The 21,399-nt window shown below is 39.5% G+C and overlaps 1 protein-coding gene across 3 annotated transcripts in view; it reads left to right on the forward strand.

Moving 5' to 3' along the window:
* Nucleotides 1-21,399, forward strand: part of LOC124552237 (guanine deaminase) — a 144,150-nt gene that overhangs the window by 58,038 nt on the left and 64,713 nt on the right. For all 3 annotated transcript variants that reach the window (XM_047126518.1, XM_047126517.1, XM_047126519.1), the window contains exon 2: nt 5,947-6,051. In XM_047126518.1, coding sequence (XP_046982474.1) covers nt 5,947-6,051 — 105 coding nt within the window. The remainder of the gene's footprint in view (nt 1-5,946; nt 6,052-21,399) is intronic.

Below are 21,399 nucleotides of genomic sequence, written 5' to 3' on the forward strand. Positions count from 1 at the left end.
TTTTAAATGTTGTGTGGTAGGTGTCAGTGGAATATATGTAACAACTGCAACTTAAATGGCTTTGTGCAGGTTATATTTTAGAGTATACTATACCATTGGTGGAGAAGGGTTTCAGGTTTCCTTCGGTTCCATTCAAATGCAGCTCAGATACACTTAACATTCACATCTGATATGTGTAGATAGACCAATTGGTCCATATTTTACAAATGTTTAGTGCAACCCATAAATTTTTGTACAAGGAAGCATTTTTTTTTATGTAATGGTGTAAATCACGTCATATATTAACAACCAATTCTCAGTTTAAAGATACAATCAAAATACAACCAATGGTTCTTTCTATGGTATCATTGCTGTTTTACTAAAGATGAATAACAGTGCAACTACTGCATGAAACACCTACACTGATAGCTTTAAAAAATCTGTCCTCTTCTTTCCACTACTGGTGGTACTCTATTCTTTCAGACTGGGAGAAGTAAGTTTACTACATATTATTTAAATAATTGTATATGTAAACAGTTTTCTGAAAGATGTCCATTTGATACCTAAGAAGCAATGGGCAAAAGTGCTGTTCATAGCTGTAAGAACAGTTGACAGTAGAACAAGAGTGTAATCGGGCTGAGTTTGGGGGGGGGATTGTCAGCTCAAGTTATTCTCATGGTGAATCACAAAACAGTTTTGAGATTACATGGAAAATTGCTCTGCGTACTTGCTACTAGTCCCTGTCTACTACATATTCTGGCTTTCTTCAAACTTACATTGATTTGTCAGTCTCATAGGACAAGCTGAGAGATTGGTGGGAGAAATGTTTTTTCTATCCATTTTGGTTATATCCTGCAGTAGAGCTTGTGCATGTTAATCTTGCTATACCCGTTTTCTAAGAAACAATTATTTAAGCACACTGACAAGGGGGGCGAGTTTAGTTAATTGGGCATACATATCCTGTACACAACCCCACATTCATGTACTATGCTACTTATGTCCCTTTATAAAGAAGAGAGCCCAAGGATGCAAAAGAAGTCAAGATATAAATCAACACAGAGAAATAGTTCTTAAAAATTTTCAATGCGATAGGGTCTGCAGCTGTGATGAATTTTGTGATAGATTTCGTGATGCCTTCAGTTGCCATTCTCTTTATTTCTTGTACGATGGTACAATTTCTGCCTTAGGCCATTTTCAAGTATTTTATGGATGATTTTTTAGTAGTAAATTATACCGCATATGTCATTGCTACTATGACCTTGCAATAACTGCTCAAAAGTAATGCGCTCCTAAAATAGCGTAAAACACCTCAGATTTATTTTACGAGCATAACATGGAGTCGTATGAGCAAGAACATACATGGCATTATTTATTACTAAAAATCATCCACGAAATACTTGAAAATGGCTTAAGGCCGAAATTGTACAATCGTACATGAAATAGAGAGAATGGCAGCTGAAGGCATCATGAAAACTCAAAAAAAGATCTAAAAGCTAGTTCTGAAGGTTGCTATATTCTGTTTGTGCTTGTTGATATTATAAAATTTTCATAACAACATAATTTTCACAATAACATACATCTTTTGTAAAAGCGAAGAAAAGAAAGGAAAGCTTCTGATTCTTCAGTCTTGTTTTTACTGAACTAGAATTTTCAGTTTGACTGCCATGGATGGATTATACATGAAAAATTAAATTTCCATTATTACTTTGAAGTCTAAATTGGTTGTGCGAAACATGCAGTATGTCAGTTAAGTTTCACATTATGCCGTAGTGCACAATTACAGTACCTCTTTGTGTGACAAAGTGCACCCTATTTTCCACCTTAATGCACTACTTATTTAATAGTCAGGTATGTCCACAACTGTGGCCATACACACTCAGTAGGAAGTTCTTTCCACCAGTCATATTTCTCGTACATTACAGTCATGTTTTCTGCAAAGAAAAGAAAATATTTTCGGGATTTTTAATCGTTCTGTACGGAAACTAATTTGTGTGTGCTGGGTACTGTTAGAGCAAAATAAATGTGTGTTGAAAATATAACACCACTTGCTGTGATTGTACTGGTCTGGTAGACAGGTGTGAATGCTCTGTACACAACAGTTGTATCTAGAACAAACATTTTAAATTTCTTTTCTCAACATTTCCGAATTTCACAGCTAAATATACAGGGAGTAAAATTTTGAAAGTTATTATTTTACTGTAAGTTGAGACTGTCATATATAAATTGCCATCGATTCCTCTTTTGAGTACTGTTTTTGTATAATGACAACGTATCAGTAATCATTAATACTTTGAAGTGGGATGAGTGTGGTTAAGAAAGAAAAAAGGGCTGCACTGCACATACAACACACCAAATCTGCAGAAAGTAAGTAATTTAAAGAAAAAGCAATTATGTTAAATATTTCACAATTAAGTTTTATGAATCTGTGCACACCATTCACCTTGAAGATGCACTCACAAGTAAATAATGCAACACACGGATTAGGAGTGAGCACTTTTAACTTTTCACCTAAGTGCTTTCCGAAAGTCGAGCCTGTGTATTTCTACTGCACCTACAGAGCAACTGTTGTGTAATGATTGGTCTGGAGCAAGGCGAAAGGAGGTGAGGGCGGGGAACTTGCAGAGCAGCAAGTAGGGAGAGCTGCTGTAAGAGAGGGTGGGAGGGGGGGAGACGGGATGCATTTCCGGTGTGCTTCACTGAGAGGAGTACCAGCTCAGGGACACCAGGATTGCAAATTTGAATCACAAAGTAAGGTGAGCAGTAGTAAAACGGGATAGGAATAAAACATAAGAAAGAAAAAAAATTGTAGACCCAGCTATACGTAGAAGAAAACCTGGTGCTTTTGGCATCAACACAGGAGTGACTTTTTATTTTCTTTTTCTTTTCCTTTTTGTCAAAAAAAGAACAGTAGTTGAATCTCCTGATACATTTTATCAGTGTTGCACTGTTGGCACTGCTGAAAAGAGAGTTTCTGTAAAGAAAATTTTACTTTTAAGAATATATATGGCTAACACACTAAGGAACAAAATCTGTTGTTGTGGCCTAAGACTATTTTGATGCCAATCTTTTCTGTACGAGCCTTTTCATTACTGTATGTCTGCTGTAACCTACAGCCATTTTATCTTGCTTACTGTGGTAGTATTGATCTTGTCATCCGATTTTTACCCATATTGTTCTCTCCAGTACTATATTGATTATTTCATGATGCCTCAGGAAGTGCCCTACCTACGGGTCCCGTTTATTAGTCAAATTTTGCCATAGATTTCTTTTTTCTCTCTAGTTCATTTCACTAGTTATCGTATCTACCCATACGATCTACAGCTAGGGTTGCCAAATTTTCTAAGGGAAAACAAGGGAGATTCTGAACTGTATATGCTTTAGGATCTAACATTACACTATTGACGTTTTCTATAGTATTTAAATGTTTAGCTTTGATAAGTCCAGTACAATATATGCTTGTAAAATGAATTTAATGTTGGCAGTGATGTTAATGCACTGCATAGTTGGTTCACTATTGCTTCAGAACAAAGCTGTGATGCCAAAGAACAGTTCTATCTGTCCCTTAGAAAATTTGTATAATCAATGTACCATCCAGTATCCGTGATATCAATTTGCTGTAGAATCTTAGAACATATTCTGAGCTCAAATATAGTGACATGTCTTGAACAGAATGACTTCCACAATGCCAACCACCACGGATTTCGAAAACATTGATCGTGTGAGACCCAACCCGCACTTTTCTCACGTGAAGTACTGAAAGCTTCAGATTGAGGCAATCGGGTAGATGCCGTATTTCTCGATTTCCAAAAAGTGTTTGACTCAGTACCACACCTTTGCTTGTTGTCAAAAGTTTGATCATTTGGGGTATTAAGTGAAATTTGTGATTGGTTTGAGGACTTTATGGTACGGAGGATGCAGCATGTTATCTTAGATGGAGAGTCATCATCAGATGTTGAAGTAATTTTGGATGTACCACAGGGAAGTGTGTTGGGACCCTTTCTGTTCGTTTTGTATATTAATGACTTGCAGACAATATTAATTGTAAAATCAGGCTTTTTGCAAATGATGCAGTTATCTATAATGAAGCATTCTTTTTTAAATTCTTTTACAAATTTCAGTTCTCACATAAGTATGCAATATTTCCAATCAATTTACTAATTGTTTTCCATTTATGAAATTTAATGAAACATTGAAATATCTGAAATTTGTGTATTATTAAGGTTTGTTAAAAGTTGTCACAGATTCAAAAAGTGTGTGTCACATATAATCATTCATTCTACATCTACATCTACATCTATACTCCGCGAGCCACCTTACGGTGTGTGGCGGAGGGTACTTATTGTACCACTATCTGATCCCCCCTTCCCTGTTCCATTCACGAATTGTGCGTGGGAAGAACGACTGCTTGTAAGTCTCCGTATTTGCTCTAATTTCTTGGATCTTTTCGTTGTGATCATTACGCGAGATATATGTGGGCGGTAGTAATATGTTGCCCATCTCTTCCCGGAATGTGCTCTCTCGTAATTTCGATAATAAACCTCTCCATATTGCGTAACGCCTTTCTTGAAGTGTCCGCCACTGGAGCTTGTTCAGCATCTCCGTAACGCTCTCGCGCTGACTAAATGTCCCCCTGACGAATCGCGCTGCTTTTCGCTGGATCATATCTATCTCTTCTATTAATCCAACCTGGTAAGGGTCCCATACTGATGAGCAATACTCAAGAATCGGACGAACAAGCGTTTTGTAAGCTACTTCTTTCGTCGATGAGTTTGTATCATTTACTTTAATTTTAGATGACAAATCATGGATTTACATCAATTAAAACAAGGAAATACATATGACTTGCATATTATTATTATTATTATTATTATTATTATTATTGTAAGTGTTAGTTCCACTAAGTTTCATATTTCAGTTCAGAATGAAACAGACTACTCAAAATACTAACCAAAAGTATTTCTTGTCTACTCAAAATGATTTACCATTACCAACACACTGATATGACAAGTTATAAGATCAAAATATACTAGAGTATCAAGTTCTTCATTAAAGATATAGATTGTGTAATAGAATAATAGAAATGTCAGGCAGCTACATTTCAGGGTGTAACATAGTCACTGGAAAATATTAAGTGGCAGACACATGAAGAAAGGTACCACACATACCAATAGAACTTGGTTAGAAAATTTCCTGAACTGTATTGCAGTACAGAGTGAATATTCCTCAGCCTCTTCATATAATGCCAATAGAGATCATGTAGATAAAATCAATTAATCAACAGTCACACAGATGTGTGTGACTGATTATTCTCCCAACACTCCAGCTGAGAATGGAATGGGGAGAAATCTTACTGTGTGATTCATACACACTTCACAATAATTCAGAGTACGGATGTAGATGGGTTGTGAAGTAAGAAAAGTTTGGGGTTTACGTCTTGTTAATTATGTGGTCATTATTCACAACCTAGATCGGACAGAAGGGGCTAGGAAATTAGCAGTAGCTTTTTCGAGGAACTGTCCTGTCATTTACTGTACGGGACTGGACAAAATAGGTTGCGAGGCTATACAGCAAGTACCCGTGCTCAGTCTAAAGTTGCATGCCGAGAAGTAATATATGGTAAGAGGAGTTGTAGTTAACTACTTTCTTTGAAAAGTAACCGTGTAATCTAGTAAATATTAACATACCAATAGCAGATAAGCAGCAGATATATAACTGGGGAGGCAGCAGCTATTTTTGAGTGTAGAAGTTTTCTTCATAATTTACTTCATTAATTTTAGGTGTTATACGCACGAATAACAGTAAGCAGCTCACTGGTAATAACGGTATCCGTGTTAAGTTCCCCTGATTTGCTCATCTTTTGTAAATGTGTCCCTCGACCAGTACCACATCCCCGAAAGTTCTCCCGTCTACGGGACACGATGAATGAATAAATGAAAAGAGTCTCACAAAATTTTTCTGTCTGTGCAGGACTTACCATCTACATTTGCGATAGTGGGCACTATAGTCCATTCGACAGAACTGAGCACTATAACTGTTATAGAGAATGGTGTGTTGCACGTTGCAGATGGAAAGGTGAGTTCGCCACTGTTTACATTATTTTATTCTGCTACTGCATAAAGCACTGACAGCTGTGCACCTCTTTTCATAATTGTTGTACTGACTGGAAGGATGTTGGTTTTGGATTGTAGCTTATATGTTAATAGAATATTTATTTGTGTGAGCTTTCCTTTAAGCTCAGTTTACACATATTGGAATGCCTCCTCACTGTTCTTCACAAATTTCTGTTTTTAATATTGTAGTGGTGTGGCCTGTGTGTAATGTTAAGTATCTGCTACTGTGCATTACTCAAAAATCTGGAGTTGTGGACTCGGAGCTGAACAACATTTGAGACATTCCAGTGAGAGTCGGGCCGAGATTTACACTCCCGGAGTGCACTCACACTCCACAATAGCGGCCGTGTCTGCTCAGCACAGGTGTGTGTGTGAGATGGGTGTATGCTGAAGGCTGCACACGTGGGAAACTTAAAAACACTATTTTGCAACACTACTTCTAAGAGGCTGAATATTTCAGCATACTTTCAGATGTAGGATTTTATGAAGTGTGTTTATTTGCAACTTTTAGTTTTTCTGCCAAAGCAGTAACTTTTATTACTTGATTAAATAAATACATTAGATAGTGCTAACAACTGTAAAATTTTTACAGACATTTAACATAAGTTTGTGATGTTTTTGTATGTATTGCTTTTAGAATACGTTTTATATCTGAAATTATAGTTCGTGATGCAGTCAAATACACGTAGCTACACAGCTAAAATTTGTTAAACCGAAACGTCAGTGGGATTTTGTCACTTTCATAACAGTATAAAATAACATTTACACATGTGTTGAACCAAACACTGAAATAACTGTAGCCGCATGCCTGTGCAGTTGCTTTTTACAAAAGGCTCGTAAATTCCTGGATTGGACACACAGGTCATTGAGCCCGGTGCTGCCCTGTGTATCTAACAGCTGAAGTTGGAAGTAATGTGGTACATTTGTGGCCAAAAGCGAGAATAGTCTGACAGATAAATCAAAATCCGCTTTTAGTCATGCAGTGTTTTGGAATCTCTTTGAGTACTCTTAATGAAACATTTCAGTTACTGAAAAAGTCACAACTGGTCCACAAATAACTACCTCGTCTTACAGGAATTGCTCCTTGTTGTGAACTCGATGCTGATTTTTCCGTAGGATTACTTTACTTTACTTCACTTTTTTTATAACATGAATCTTGTCTCCCAAATCTGTTACCAAATTATTGTCCTCTTGCACTAAGACACTTAATGAATTCAAATAATTGATAATGTCAATCTTAAAACATTTTGTTAGCATTATACTAACTGTTACCTCAGTTTTTCCCAAGCGGCTGCCTTCAATTCGGCCGGAATGAACTTTCACGTGTCAGTAGACAAGTGCATTATACGACGGATATTGCCGATTTTGTAATTACGTACCGATAAGTACTTTTCCAGCTCGTAATAAATAGTGTGACGGTATATTGATCACTTTGCACGGCCTTTAATCAGTACGAAAAGTAAGGTAATTCCTATATGGGATTGAACGATGTAGCTTCTTCACTTTTCCTTTTACGGACCGAGCGAGGTGGCGCAGTGGTTGGCACACTGGACTCGCATTCGGGAGGACGACGGTTCAATCCCGCATCCGGCCATCCCGATTTAGGTTTTCCGTGATTTCCCTAAATCGCTCCAGGCAAATGTTGTGTTGGTTTCTTTGAAAGGGCACGGCCGACTTCCTTCCCCGTCCTTCCCTAATCTGATGAGACCGATGACCTCGCAGTTTGGTCTCTTCCCACAAACGACCCCAACCCCGCAACCCCTTTTACGGACAAGTATGTAAATGCCATAGTATTCCAAATGCAGAAATTCTCTCTCATTTAATGCAAGTAGTACTGTCAGCAAAATGTTTGGCATCTGACAAGTAGACCGCTTTACTCTATCGGTGTCCAGCTGCGGACTTAATTTTCCTCTTCCTTCTCGCCCCTCGGCCCCACTCACTGCAATAGGCAGGAGCACTCGGGCTCGTGAAGCACCGTCTGGCCGGGCCTGTTCCAGTGATTCACTTGTAGTGCTTCTTTTTCACATCCTTCCATTCCAGGTTGAGTAGCTTCCCGATCTTTGTGACAAGGTGAGGAAGGCAACAAGTTCCTTAACACCACCATCACTTTCACCTTTCCGTTACATTTTGCTTGTTAATGCACTTACCTGCTGCAGAGCAGATAATGTAAAAGGCACTGTTTCATTGCGTACTTCATTGAGTGCTCTTCTCTGCTGGCTACATAAATGATACTAATGATTTGTAAAACACATTTTTAAAGTGTGGCATATTTTGACATAATGGAAGTTTGAATAATTTTGATTTCCTAAACATTCATTCTGCAATTCTTATACTCTCTAAAGAAACAATTTATATATCATCTGTAATTCCCACCTGCTCTGCCCTAGCTGTAGGAGATATGCACGATACCGCTTATAAACATCTATTTTGAGGTGATAATGAGATAATAAATCACTGAAGTGACAAAAGTCATGTCAGACCTTCTTTTGCAACTCGAGGTGGCACGGACTCGACAAGTCATTTGAAGTTCCTTATACAAATATTGAGCCGTGCTCCTTTATAACTGCCCATAATTGTGACAATGTTGCTGGTGCAGGATTTTGTGCATGAACTGACCTCTCTCGATTATGTCCCGTAATGGGTAGACAAGATTTGTGTCGGGTGATCTGGATGGCAAAATCGATGCAAACAATTGGTGCAGAGAGAGAGAGAGAGAGAGAGAGAGAGAGAGAGAGAGAGAGAGAGAGAGAGTGTGTAGAGGACCCAGTCAATTTCGTGTAAATGCGGCCCACCACTACGGAGCCGCCGACAGCTCGCACGATGCCTCGTCGATAACACATGTCCGTGGCTTCGTGGGGTCTGCACCACCCACGAACCCTACTGTCGGTTCTTACTGACTGAAATTGGGACTCGTCTGACCGGGCCACAGTTCTTGAGGTGTCACCAGTCCGATTGGTACCGTCAAAAGCCCAGGAGAGGTGCTGTGGATGATGTCGCGTTGTTAGCAGGGGCACTCTCGTTTGTCGTCTGCCGCCGTAGCCCGTTAACGCCAAATTTCAGTGCACTGTCCTGACGGATACATTCTTCGTACGCCCCACAATGATTCCTGCATTTATTTCACGCAGTGTTGCTTATCTGTTGGCACTGACGTAAATGCCACTGCTATCAGCCGTAAATGAAGTTTGTCGGCCACTACGTTGTCCCTGGTTGGAGATTGCGCCTGAAATTTGGTATTCTTGGCACTCTATTAACATTGCGGATCTCAGAATATTGAATTTTGTAACGATTTCCAAAATAGAATGTCCTGTGCATCTAGCTTCGACTACCATTCTGCTTTCAAAGTCTGTTAGTTCCCATTGTGCAGCCGTAATTACATCATAAATCCTTTCACACGAGTACACGTGACAGCTCTGCCAATGCCTTGTGTGAGTGATACCACCGCCAGCTGTATATGTGGACATTGCTATCCTGTAACACTTGTCACCTCAGTGTATGAAGGTATTTGTATTTGTGAAGCCACAGTTTTTGTGCTCTTTAATGAAAGAGATTCTGCATGTGTGAACTCAGGAAAAAATGTTACTCTAGTATCATCTTTGAGTTAGAGGAGTTTTCCAGTCTAGTAAAGACACTTCTTTGCTGCATCAGAATGTCATATCAACCAATTCCTTCTTTTAAGCATATTATGCCATAATTCCCCCCCCCCCCCCCCCCCCCCCCCCCCCCCCCCCCCCCGTTTTCGCTGGCAACTGCTGTACTGACTGAGCTACCCGAGCACAACTTACGACCCATCTTCAAAGCTTCACTTCTCCCAGTACCTCGCCTCCTACCTCCCAAACTTCAGAGAAGCTCTCCTGCAAAACTTGCAAGACTAGCACAGTTGAAAGAAAGGATATTGTGGAGACGTGGACTAGCTGAGTGTGGGGGATGTTTGCAGAATGAAATTTTCTCTCTGCAGTGGAGGGTGTGCCGCTATGAGGACGGGTCGTGAGTGCTACAATTTGTCCAGCCAGCACAGTGACTACGTACAGTGGTAGCGATGAGCCCGTTAGCACAATGATGCGTACGGAGTGAAAAAGATTGGGGTTCAGTGATTGAGTAGCTCCTTGTAAGCCACACATTTCTGTAGTCGGCACTTGTAGTGTGTAAGGAGCAATGCTGCTGGACAGTGGATGACTGGAAACGAGTGATTTGTAGTGATCGGTCACTCTATACTCTATGGCAATCCAGTGAAGTGGTTCGGATTTGGTGAATGCCTGTGTATATGCTAGCTGCCTTTGTGTGTAATGCCAGCAGTGGAATATGGAGGAAGTGGCATAATGGTACGGGTTTTTTTTTGTGGTAAGAATGTGGCCCCCATATTATATTTGAGAAGATGCTAAATGAAGGAGGGTGCAAACACATTTCACAGGAACGAGTTCCGAACATAGTAGAAAAACAGTTTGGAGATGGTGATTGTTCGCATCAGTGTGACAGTGTGCTGTGTCACGAGCCGATATCTGTGAGCCAACGGTTTGTAGACAACAGTAGTCCTGGGATGTACTGGCCTAACAGAGTCCCAATCTGAACACGGTGGAACACCTGTGAGACGAGTGAGAACAATGACTTCGTTCCAGACCTCTTAATCAAACATCACTACCTTCTCTGCTGTCAGCTATTCAGGAAGAATCGGTTGCCATTCCTCTGCAGACATTAAGAAACCTCATTGAAAGTGTCTGCAGCAGAGTTCAAGTTGTGACAAAGGCAAAGGATGGACACGATCCGTATTAATGTCCATTAATACCAGTGTAATAAGTCACAGTTGCAAAATACTACCACGAATTCTTTATGGAAGGACAGAAAAACTAGCAGAAGCCAACCTTGGGGAAGATCAGTTTGGGTTACGGAGAAATATAAGAACTTGTAAGGTGATTCTAACTCTACGACTTATGTTAGAAAATATGTTAAAGAAAGGTAAACCTACATTTATAGCGTTTATAGACTTAGAGAAAGCTTTTGACAATGTTGTCTGAAATTCTTTAGGTGGCAGGGAGCAAAAGGCTATTTACGACTAGTACCGAAACCAGGCGGCAATTATAAGAGTCGAGGGGCACGAAAGGGAAGCAGTGGTTGACAGTGGAGTAAGACACAGTTGTAGCCTATCCCAATGTTATTCAATCTAGTGTCACAATTCAAAAATACTCCTTTTTTTATTCAACATTTTCCATTTATTTATCCCTTCATCTATGCATATATTGAAGAATGTCATATAAATGAAGCATCCTTGTCTTATCCCTTTGTTTGTGTCCATTAGCTTTGTGATTATATTTGTTGGCTGTGTATAGATTCTTAATTGTATTTACGAGATGAGACAGGTAAGTTGCTAAGCCTTTATATTTCGTGGAATTTCTCTGGCAGCATTATAAAATGCATTTTCAAACTTGATAAAAACGAGATGGCTTTCTCTATTGAATTCTTGTCTCTCTTCTATAACTTCCTCTGTAAAAACTTAGTCAATAATTGATCATCCCTTTTTTAAAGCCTGATTGTTCTATAGAAGTTAGTTTTTCCACGATATTTTTTAGTTTTGTATCTAGGATTTTGTGTACATCTAGGAGGCTTATACCTCTATAGATATTAATTTGGCTTCTAGACACTATTTTGATACCTTCTTATTTCTCCGACATTGATTAAAGATGTGAAGAAACCTTAGTTATAGGAATAAACTTCCATATATCCACAGTTCCATATTAATACCATCTGTACTAGTGGTTTTCCTATTCCTTGTAGCTTTTAGAACTCCCATCAGTTCTCACGTATCAGTATCATTCAGGCCTTTTGTGACATTTAATTCAGTTAATGTCTGAAATACAGTATCATTGTACCATAACTTTTTTATAACAAGCTGTCTGTTCCTTCTTTGTTAAGTTACTGACAAGTATACATTCCTTTTTGAGCAGTGAGTGTTTTCACTGTTTTATGAGCGATCATTTGTTTTCCGTCTAAATCGTGTTCTCTATCCCTAATTAATCATTTATACGATTCTGCGTGTGCTTTTAGAATTGCACGATTTGCATTATTTATTTCCACTGCAGGGGGCTCCCTTCTTAGGACTATGTGGGTGGCAACCACACGGGCCCTTAGCTAACTCTGGCATTGCTTCCACTTACTTGTGTCAGACTTCTGCTTTCTTCTTTCCTGTTGGCCTCTCTTGGTCGACTCTTGCTGCTTTGACCCTGATGGTATTAGGTTGCGAGGTCCGAGGGTGTCTTTCATTTTCATTTTCTTTTCTAACACAAGGAGACCAACCTTACCAAGTGCCAATGGCCAGTAGGGGCGGATGAGCGGTAAGGAAGGGGCACCCCCTTGTCCCAGGGATGAGAATTTGTCCCTAAAGGCGGAGGAACCATTAATGTGGTCAACGACAGGAGGATGCAAAAGGCAACAGGAAACCACTGAATTAACGATCCCATACAGGATTCCCAAGTAGAAATATGGCTACATCCAATTCAAAATTTTCCGGAGTTTCAATTCCCCCATTCAGAGCTCCGGGGGAGGGGGGGGGGGGGGGGCGGGGGGGGGGGGGGGGGAATGTCTTGGGCAAGGCTGTAAGGAGTAAGGAATAAAAGAACAGATGAGAATTGGAATACGGAATGTCAGAATCCTATTAAAAGCTGGGAAACTAGAAGAGGTTAAGATGCTGATGGAAAAGTCACAGCTGGACATATTAGGAATCTGTGAAACTAGGTGGGGCAGTAACAGTTATTTTAGGTCAGGTGATTTCAGGATCATTCACAGTGGTAGTGCTCAAACAGGAAGAAATACTATCGCTATGATTTTGAGAGGAAAATGGAAGAACAACATGTTGAACACATGCCACTGCAGTGATAGGTTAATGATGATTAAAATTAAAGGACAACCCATGGATTTGTGTATAATTGCAGTTTACTTACCAACAACAAAGGAAGTAGAAGTAGTATATGAGCAAATTGATGACTTAATGAAATTAGTTAAAGAAAAGGACAATCTTATCATAATTGGTGATTTCAATGCATCAATTGGTGAAGATAACAAAGGATTATGGAATGGCAAGTTCAGGGTAGGAGAAATGAATGCTAGAGGAGAAAGGTTACTAGATTTCTGTGAGCAGTATGATATGATAGTCACCAACACATGTTTTGAAATGCCCAAGAGAAGAAGATATACATGAAAAAGTCCAGCAGATGGCAAAAGGTATCAGATAGATTATATCCTAGTCCAGAAGAAATTTATGAATCAAATAAAGTCTAGCCACTCATACCCTGGATATGATATAGCCAGTGACCATGTTCTAGTGATAGCAGACTATAGTAGCAGATTTAAGAAATATATAAGAGAATTAACCAACACAGATGGTTTGCAGAAAAACTTAAGGAAAAGCAAGTAGCTGCGGACATGAAAGAATTGACCGATAACCTGATAGGTAACAGGGAAGGATTCAAAGAGACTGTAGAAGTAGCTGCTAAAGAAGTAGAAGGATTAAGGAAACTAGAACCGAGGAAACCATGGATGACCAAGGAAATACTAGACCTTATTGAAGAACAAAACAGGCTGAGGAAAAAAGATTTCGATAAGGACAAAAGAGTAAAAAATGCAATTACACAGAAATGTAGATTTGAAAAAGAAAAGTGGATGTACAACAAACATAAGGAAATTCAACAAGATCTAAGTGGAGGTCAAATTGATAGAGCCTACTCTAAAATTAAGTCAATGCAGATAAAGCCAAGAACAAAAACAAATATGGTCAAGAATAAAAACATTGACCTACTTTTCGAATTAGAGGATGTATGTGAAAGATGGAAAGCGTATATTGAGGAACTATATGTAGGAGAAGATATTGCTAATGAGGGGGAAATTCTGGAAGAAGAGAGCAGTGTGGATATCGACATGATAGGGCCACCTGTATCTAAAGAGGAATTCAACAGTGCCTTGAATGACCTAAGTAATGGCAAAGTGTCAGGCACAGATAACATCCCAGCAGAAATACTGAAGGAAATTGGAGAATCAACAAAAGAGTACTTATATAAACTTATTAAAGAGTACTATGCAGATGAAAAAGAACCGCCCACAGATTTGCTTAACAGCAAAACAGTAATAATCCCAAAAAAAGGAAATGCTCTGGACTGTGAGAACTATAGAACTATCTCCTTACTATCCCACACTTCCAAAATAATGTTTAACATAACAAAAGACCGAATAAAAACGAAAATTGAGGCAAACCTAGGAGAAGACCAATTTGGTTTCAGATCCGGAAAAGGAACTAGAGAGGCAATACTAGCTCTGAGGATGGTATTAGAAAGATGAATTGGAGTTAATAGAAAAACCTACTTGACCTTTATAGATTTACAAAAAGCATTTGACATGGTTAATTGGAAACTGTTATTCCGAACAATGAAGGAAATAAATCTTGATTGCAGGGACAGAAGATTAATCTGGAATCTGTATAAAAGGCAGGAAGCAGAGACAGAAGTGAATGGTGTGAAGAAGAAAGCAAAAATAAGGAGGGGAGTAAGGCAAAGATGCCCATTATCACCACATTTGTTCAACTTATTTATTGAAAAATTGAAAAGAATAACCAAAGGAATTCAAATTAACGGGGAATGAATACGCTGTATCCATTTTGCAGATGATATAGTAGTACTTGCTGCCTCAGTAAAGGAAATGGAGTTTATGTTGCTAAAATTTGCCAAAATCCTAAGAGGATTTAATCTAAAAATAAATAAGAAGAAAACAAAAACTATGGTCGTAGGGAAGACAAAAGAAAATGGTAAAGTTAATATTAAACTAGAAGATGATGTTCCAGAGCAGGTTGAGAACTTCTGTTATTTGGGGAGCACTAGCACTGATGACAGTAAATGTATCACAGATATAAAGAAAATAATAGCCTTGGCAAAGAAAGCTTTCCAAAATAAAAGGAATTTACTAACAGACAATCATATAAGCCTAGAAAGCAGGAAAAAGTTTACCAAAACTTTTGTCTGGAGTATCTTAACATACGGGTGTGAAGCGTGGACTATGGGAAAGGCAGAGGAAAAGAGACTGGAAGCGGTGGAAATGTGGATACGGAGAAGAATAATGAAAACAAGCTGTGTAGATAGAAAAAGTAATGAACAGGTCTCAAGAGAAGTGAACGAGAACAGAACACTGCTAAATTATATAGGAAGAAGAAAATAAAAAATGATAGGGCACATAATGAGACACAACCAGTTCCTAAATAATGTGTTTGAAGGAAAAGTTTTAGGGAAAAAACCAAGAGGGAGGCCAAAAGCAACTAATTTAATAATGAGAAGACATGAGGATAAAATCGTATGAAGAATTGAAGAGGATGACAACGGAGAGATGTACGTGGCTAAATCGACTAGGCATAGCCTTTAGTTTATGATGATGATATATTCATTATAGTTTTCATTTTGAATTCCATTGCAATGTATTAAGTACTGGGTGGTCGTAATTAAACTGATGGTGTTCAGAGTGCTGCAGTGTGGGGTGTTTTCATCACGAGATGCCAAAATGTCCTAGGTATCTCCATTAATCGGTGCACTCAAAGAGTATGCTGAAAAAAAAAAATATTATTTCGACTTTCTGCGACCAGGTGCAAAATGGGGTACTCCGAGCAGCCAGAATGTGTCGCTGGTGCAAGAAAAGGGGAGGAAGGATCAAACACGCGATAACAGTGCCTCCGACACATTTAACGGGACGCGATCACAAGTTACGACACGTGTTTGGTACGGTCTCCTATCTCGGTTACACACCATATTTGTAACACGGCGCAGTTGACAGTTGCCCACGGCGTATCTGGCGTAATCGGAGCGATGTACCGTCGCGTGCTGTCTGTCGGATCGGGAAGAGTCGGAACGTGCCCCCAGTAGACGGGGTCTTTCGGATATCCTCACATCCGGAAGGCACACGGATTTAGTCAGGAGATCTGGAAGGTGACACATCTCGAAATTGCCCAGAGGTCGTACTGCTGTTGCCAAATATTCCCCGAAGCAAATATTTCACCTGGCATGCAGCTCATAGTGTTAGCTCAGGAAGGAATGGCCACAAAAGCTGGAATTGTGTCTTGCTCAAGGAGGTCCTTACGACATGCAGATGTCACAGTACACCTAACGGGCCTATGAGGTGTTATCTCTTCGAAGAAAAATGGTCTTAGAATGGAGGAGCTGTGAAACCACACAACACAGTCACATCAGTCGAGTGCAGTGGATGTTCATGCACAATGTGTGGTGGAGTAGAACCCCAGTTCTGTACATTCACAGCACCGTACAGAGTGAAATGTGCCTCACCTGTTCAAAGAATATTCCCTGGCCACATATCGTCCATCTCCGTGCGTGCCAGGAAACGGAGCGCAAAGTCACAGACATTGTAACCTATCCAGGGGTTACTTTTGGTGCACATTATGAATATTATAGGATACCAGTGCAAAATAGGCTACAAAATCCATTGAACTTCAACCAGGAGAGAGAGAACTCCCACGACACAACTCGAGCACTTGCTGCAGAATTTGAGTCGTGTGCTGCACGGTCGGCTGTAGTTACGGTGACTTCGTCGACTACTGCCGTGGGAATGGGCCGCCCCTCTCCCTGCTGCACCACCTAATTCACTTGTTTCGTCAGATTTGTCGATGGTATTCTTTAGCCCATTTCTTGACATGGGGCCCGTTCGCAGCTGTTTCTGTCGGCGATAATCCCGCAGTGTGGCACTGCTATTGCTGCTGTTCTGATAAAACGACTTTACGACCGGTGCATAATCTTTCGTGTCGATAGCCACTGTTTTATGTATGGAAAACTTAAACCTTCTTAATCCTTCACACTGACAGGCATTTCACAAAAGAAATACGCGTGCCGTCATGCGACAAATATCATACTGGGTTCAAAACGGTAAAAGGTTTGCATTCTGACTGTTTACAGCGCCTATTTTCACCTGATGGGAGAAAGTGGAAATATTATTATTTTCAGCATACTCTGGGAGCACAGATTAATGAACACAGCTAAGACGTTTCGGCATCCTTCGAGGTAGACGCTCCGTGCTGCAGCATTTGGAACACTGTCAGTTCAGTTATAACTATCCGGTATTACGCTACTATTAGCAGACGAACACCAGCTATGTAGCAAACCTGAGGCAGCTTCTTTCAGAGTAGCACTTTCTCTCTAATTTACGTGATAATTTTAGATGGCTTAAGTGTGACTAGCATTAAGCAGTATACTGATAATTTATTGTTAATCCAGCACCTCTTTGTCTCACGTCAGTAAATAACTTGACTCGTTCCACTTCCCTGAAGCTCCTTCTTGACGAGATCTGCAGAATACGATGAACGAGTGAATGAGTGCAAATGAATGCATTACAGATGGTAGCAGACATCGGAATGTAAAACATCGGCAAGTTGACTACATTTCCTGTTTTCTTTATTCACTTTAGTCATTTCGAATCACATTCTGAGGAAACTCTTTAGCGAGGAAGCAAATGTTAATTGCACAGAAGTGTGTAATATAAAGGTAATAGGTGGTGTCCACTCTAGAACCTCTTGAAAGTGGTTAATTAAAAAGCCTCCCAATAAATTTGAAGTTTGCTGTCAGCAGTTATTCGTAGTTCAGTAACAACATACTAGAAGGACAAATAACTTGTACCATCCTTTCATTCATCTTTGTGTTGCTCAGTCATAAAAATCTCTCGCCACTTACTCACTGATGTAGTGATGTGAAGACTCTGAGTTTCTGCCTATGCAGGTATGTATGTTATGAATGCAGGTGCATACCATTTTACATTGACAGCTTTTTGCTTTCATTACCACAGGTAGAATATAACACGCGGGTGGTAGTAATGAAGACCTGAGCTGTAAACAGTGGTGAAGGATAGGTTTGTTGTTTTGAGAAATAGCACAGTTAAGTTTCTATTAAATGTAATAAACAAGACATTTAAAGCACATACAATATAATTTTTCATTGAGGTAAATCATTGTTTTGAAATATATCAACAGTAATGACATATTTTTATGGTAGTAAAACGTTCCCAAAATTTTGTTCTGAAAAATTATTGTATGGGTACTTAGTTTTATTTACTTGTAGACCGAGTGCAGTTAATACAGGTTAGCACTGACTTATGGCTGTTTACTTGCTGGGCGAATTAATGAAGCTTTACTGCAAAACCTCTCAAAAAATACAAATTTAAGTGTTTGAATTGTTTAGTTTTTGTTACAGAGATCTGCATTAACAATTCTTGCAATTATGTATAACAACCTTAAAAGTTAATCTAAGGAAAAGGATAGAGTGCTACCCACCATAAAGATTACACACCGACTTGTGGACGGGTACAACGAAAAAACTGTTCCACATTTAGCTGTCAGCCAAAGCCTTCCTCAGAAAAGGAGAAACATTCTCAAACATTCATTCACACAAGCAGGCTCGGAGTGGACTGCAGGAGTTGGCACTGACGCGTGCGTGAAGTGTGCTCGCTTGTGTGAATGTTTTCCTTTTCTGAGGAAGGTTTTCGCCGACAGCTAAATTTGATTTGATTTGATTTCTTTATTAACCCGTGAAACAATATACATTGCATGGATTCCGTCATTGAATAATAGTCAATTTAACAGTTTAAATTTGTTTCTTACACAATAGTTGACAGTGTGGAACAGTCTTTTTGTTGTGCCTGTCTGCAACTCAGTGTGTCATCTTTATGGTGACTAGCAATCTGTCCTTATCTTTATATTGTTGATATTCCAACAGGAGTTTCCAGTGTTCAAAAAGTGACCTGTAATTCAGCACAGTATGAAATTAATTTTAGCAAGCACCTTACAACCACACCTAAACAGTGTTCAGGCTGGCCCTTAACACCTATTCACAAAAATTCACATAAACTATGATAAGCGAGATGATGACTGTCGTTCACTCGTTTAAATAATTATTCACGTATGTGTGATTAGTGACAACTTTCGAAGCACACTTTCTATCTGGAACACATTTGGGATCTTTATCTGAGTCCTTAGTTTTGTACAAATTGCCCCTGATAAACACTTTCCTGGAACAAACAGCACATGCACTCCTACTGCTACTGACAGCAATACTTGTGCCAGTTACCACTGCCTACAATGCCGCCAAAGTTGCCATCGGCAAAAATATGAAATCTGAATTAGAGCTGCTACCTCTCAGTTTGTTGCACAACTGTGAACTGATATGAATAAAACACATCACTTACCATGTTTTAACTCTGTTTCTTATTGTGTGTCCTTTACAGCTCAGGTCTTTATGTCCATTTCTTTTCCCTCATCTCCTCTACTTCAGAGTTTTCAAGTATCCTGTTACACATGACCCCCTGTCCTTTTATTCTACATCTCTTTATTAATTTAGCCCACAAATCCTGTCAGATCTCTCACACACGCTTGCTGCCTGTAAGCCTGCTGTCCTTGCAGTGGCCTTCAGCCTTCCACGTGCTTCTGGCTCGGGCAAGGACTCTGGTAGTTCCGACTGGAGCTTAACGACACATCATTTAAGACAGCGACCAAAAGAAAGAGTAAAGTAAGCTGTCGGTGCCTCATTTGGTGCACTGTCATACTAGACTTCCTCGTAGCATTCTTACTGTGGCCTTGTGGACTGAGCTATTACCATTTATAAAGGAGCTCAATTTATGTGAGAGCATATGATATATGCTTTATATATACTTTATTTATGATGCATAATTGCACGGTGTGCTCTCTCTCTCTCTCTCTCTCTCTCTCTCTCTCTCTCTCTCTCTCTCACACACACACACACACACACACACACACACTCACACTCACACACACAGAGGGGGGGGGGGCGGGGAGACTGCAAACAAGGAGCAGTGCATCAATTGAAAACTTCTGTTTTTCAGTATCACTAGTTCTATGGAAGAAAATGAATATTGTGTGTGACATTTTACCAAAAGCTGGTTCTCCAGTTAAAGATGGCTCAAGTACTCAGTTCTAATGTTGTCTTATGCAGCTGATCACACCGTAAGATTAAATGTGGTCCATAGTGATACGTGTCTCAAGTAGATTTTGTAGGTCAATCGCAAGCCACACTCAGTATTTTTTATTGACCAGTTTTGTTCAGTTTAACAAGAGCATTGTCAGAATCTGTGGAAAACAGCTCAAAGTAGTCGGCCGACTACATTTGCCGGTGACGTTGACAGACTCCTTCGAACTGTAAATTTCGCAGTTTCCGATATGGCTCTAATCAAATTGAGTGCAAATCGTGGCTGTCCTGAAGAGCTTAAATTTCAGCAGTCACTGCTTTTCCTGCAGACAGTACCAGTTCTCGCTAAACACGTTTAAAGTGCAGAGAGAACTTTTCTGTTGTGGTGCAGAAACTTTCAGTAGGTTGCCGGTAAAGGGAAAATAGCAATTTTTAATGTATAGGTAATAAATGTATTAAAAGAACGTGTCATTAAACACTGCAGCTGTTTTTAAAGAGTGCTACATGAGTAAGCACTTACAGTCGACGAGCTCGCAAACGGAACCGAAGTTGTCACCGAGCACTCACTCGTGCCTCTGTCGGAGCTAAAGTGTGCGTCATTTATGACGGCGGCCGGGTTTAGGTTCGTTCTGCACATCTGACATCACAAAACACAGTCAATCAATGAACAGAGAACGACGTTGCCAGAACTTGACTGCAGTGCAGAGCACAGACGAGTGTCTTCAGTTTTAGAAATGTTCAGTCATAAATAAAGTAATTGAACGAAAGCAATGTCTTGATAGCAGACTTTCTTTTATAGAAAGTTTGGAAAAAGCATTCTTTATAATAATTGCTTCATATTCTATTAATTAATTAAACCAAACGAGCAATAAGCCTCCTAATTCAGGCGATAGCAAGGAAAGGTGTTTGTATCATACTCACTAACCGCTTTTTTGCAATAAAGAACAGTGGTAATTGTGTATTTCCTATTGTACTTTGACGAAACGTGAGTAATTCATAATCATACCAACAGTGTTTGTCGGTATTTTGTGTGATATTTTAGAGGCCTCCGGAAGATACATTGAATGACGAGCTGCGTTAGCGTAATGGTTAAAGTGTATGGCTGCTAAGCAAAAGGTTCTGAGTTCAAACCTTGATAGTTGATTAATATTTTCTTTATTTAAAAACAATATCAAAGTGTCTTACTTCATGAATTTTATTCGTTTGAATGTAATTTTTTGAAATTCGTAGTGGCAACTAAAATTGACCATACGGAAAGTATACGCTACGGACTTTTACCTCTGCAAACTCTTCAAAATTTCGTGCAATGGTTTACTACATCTAATGCTGCACAATAACTACGTTGAACATCGAAACAAAATTAAGTCATT

The sequence above is a fragment of the Schistocerca americana genome, chromosome 10 (assembly GCF_021461395.2).
Source record: "Schistocerca americana isolate TAMUIC-IGC-003095 chromosome 10, iqSchAmer2.1, whole genome shotgun sequence".
NCBI lineage: Eukaryota > Metazoa > Arthropoda > Insecta > Orthoptera > Acrididae > Schistocerca > Schistocerca americana.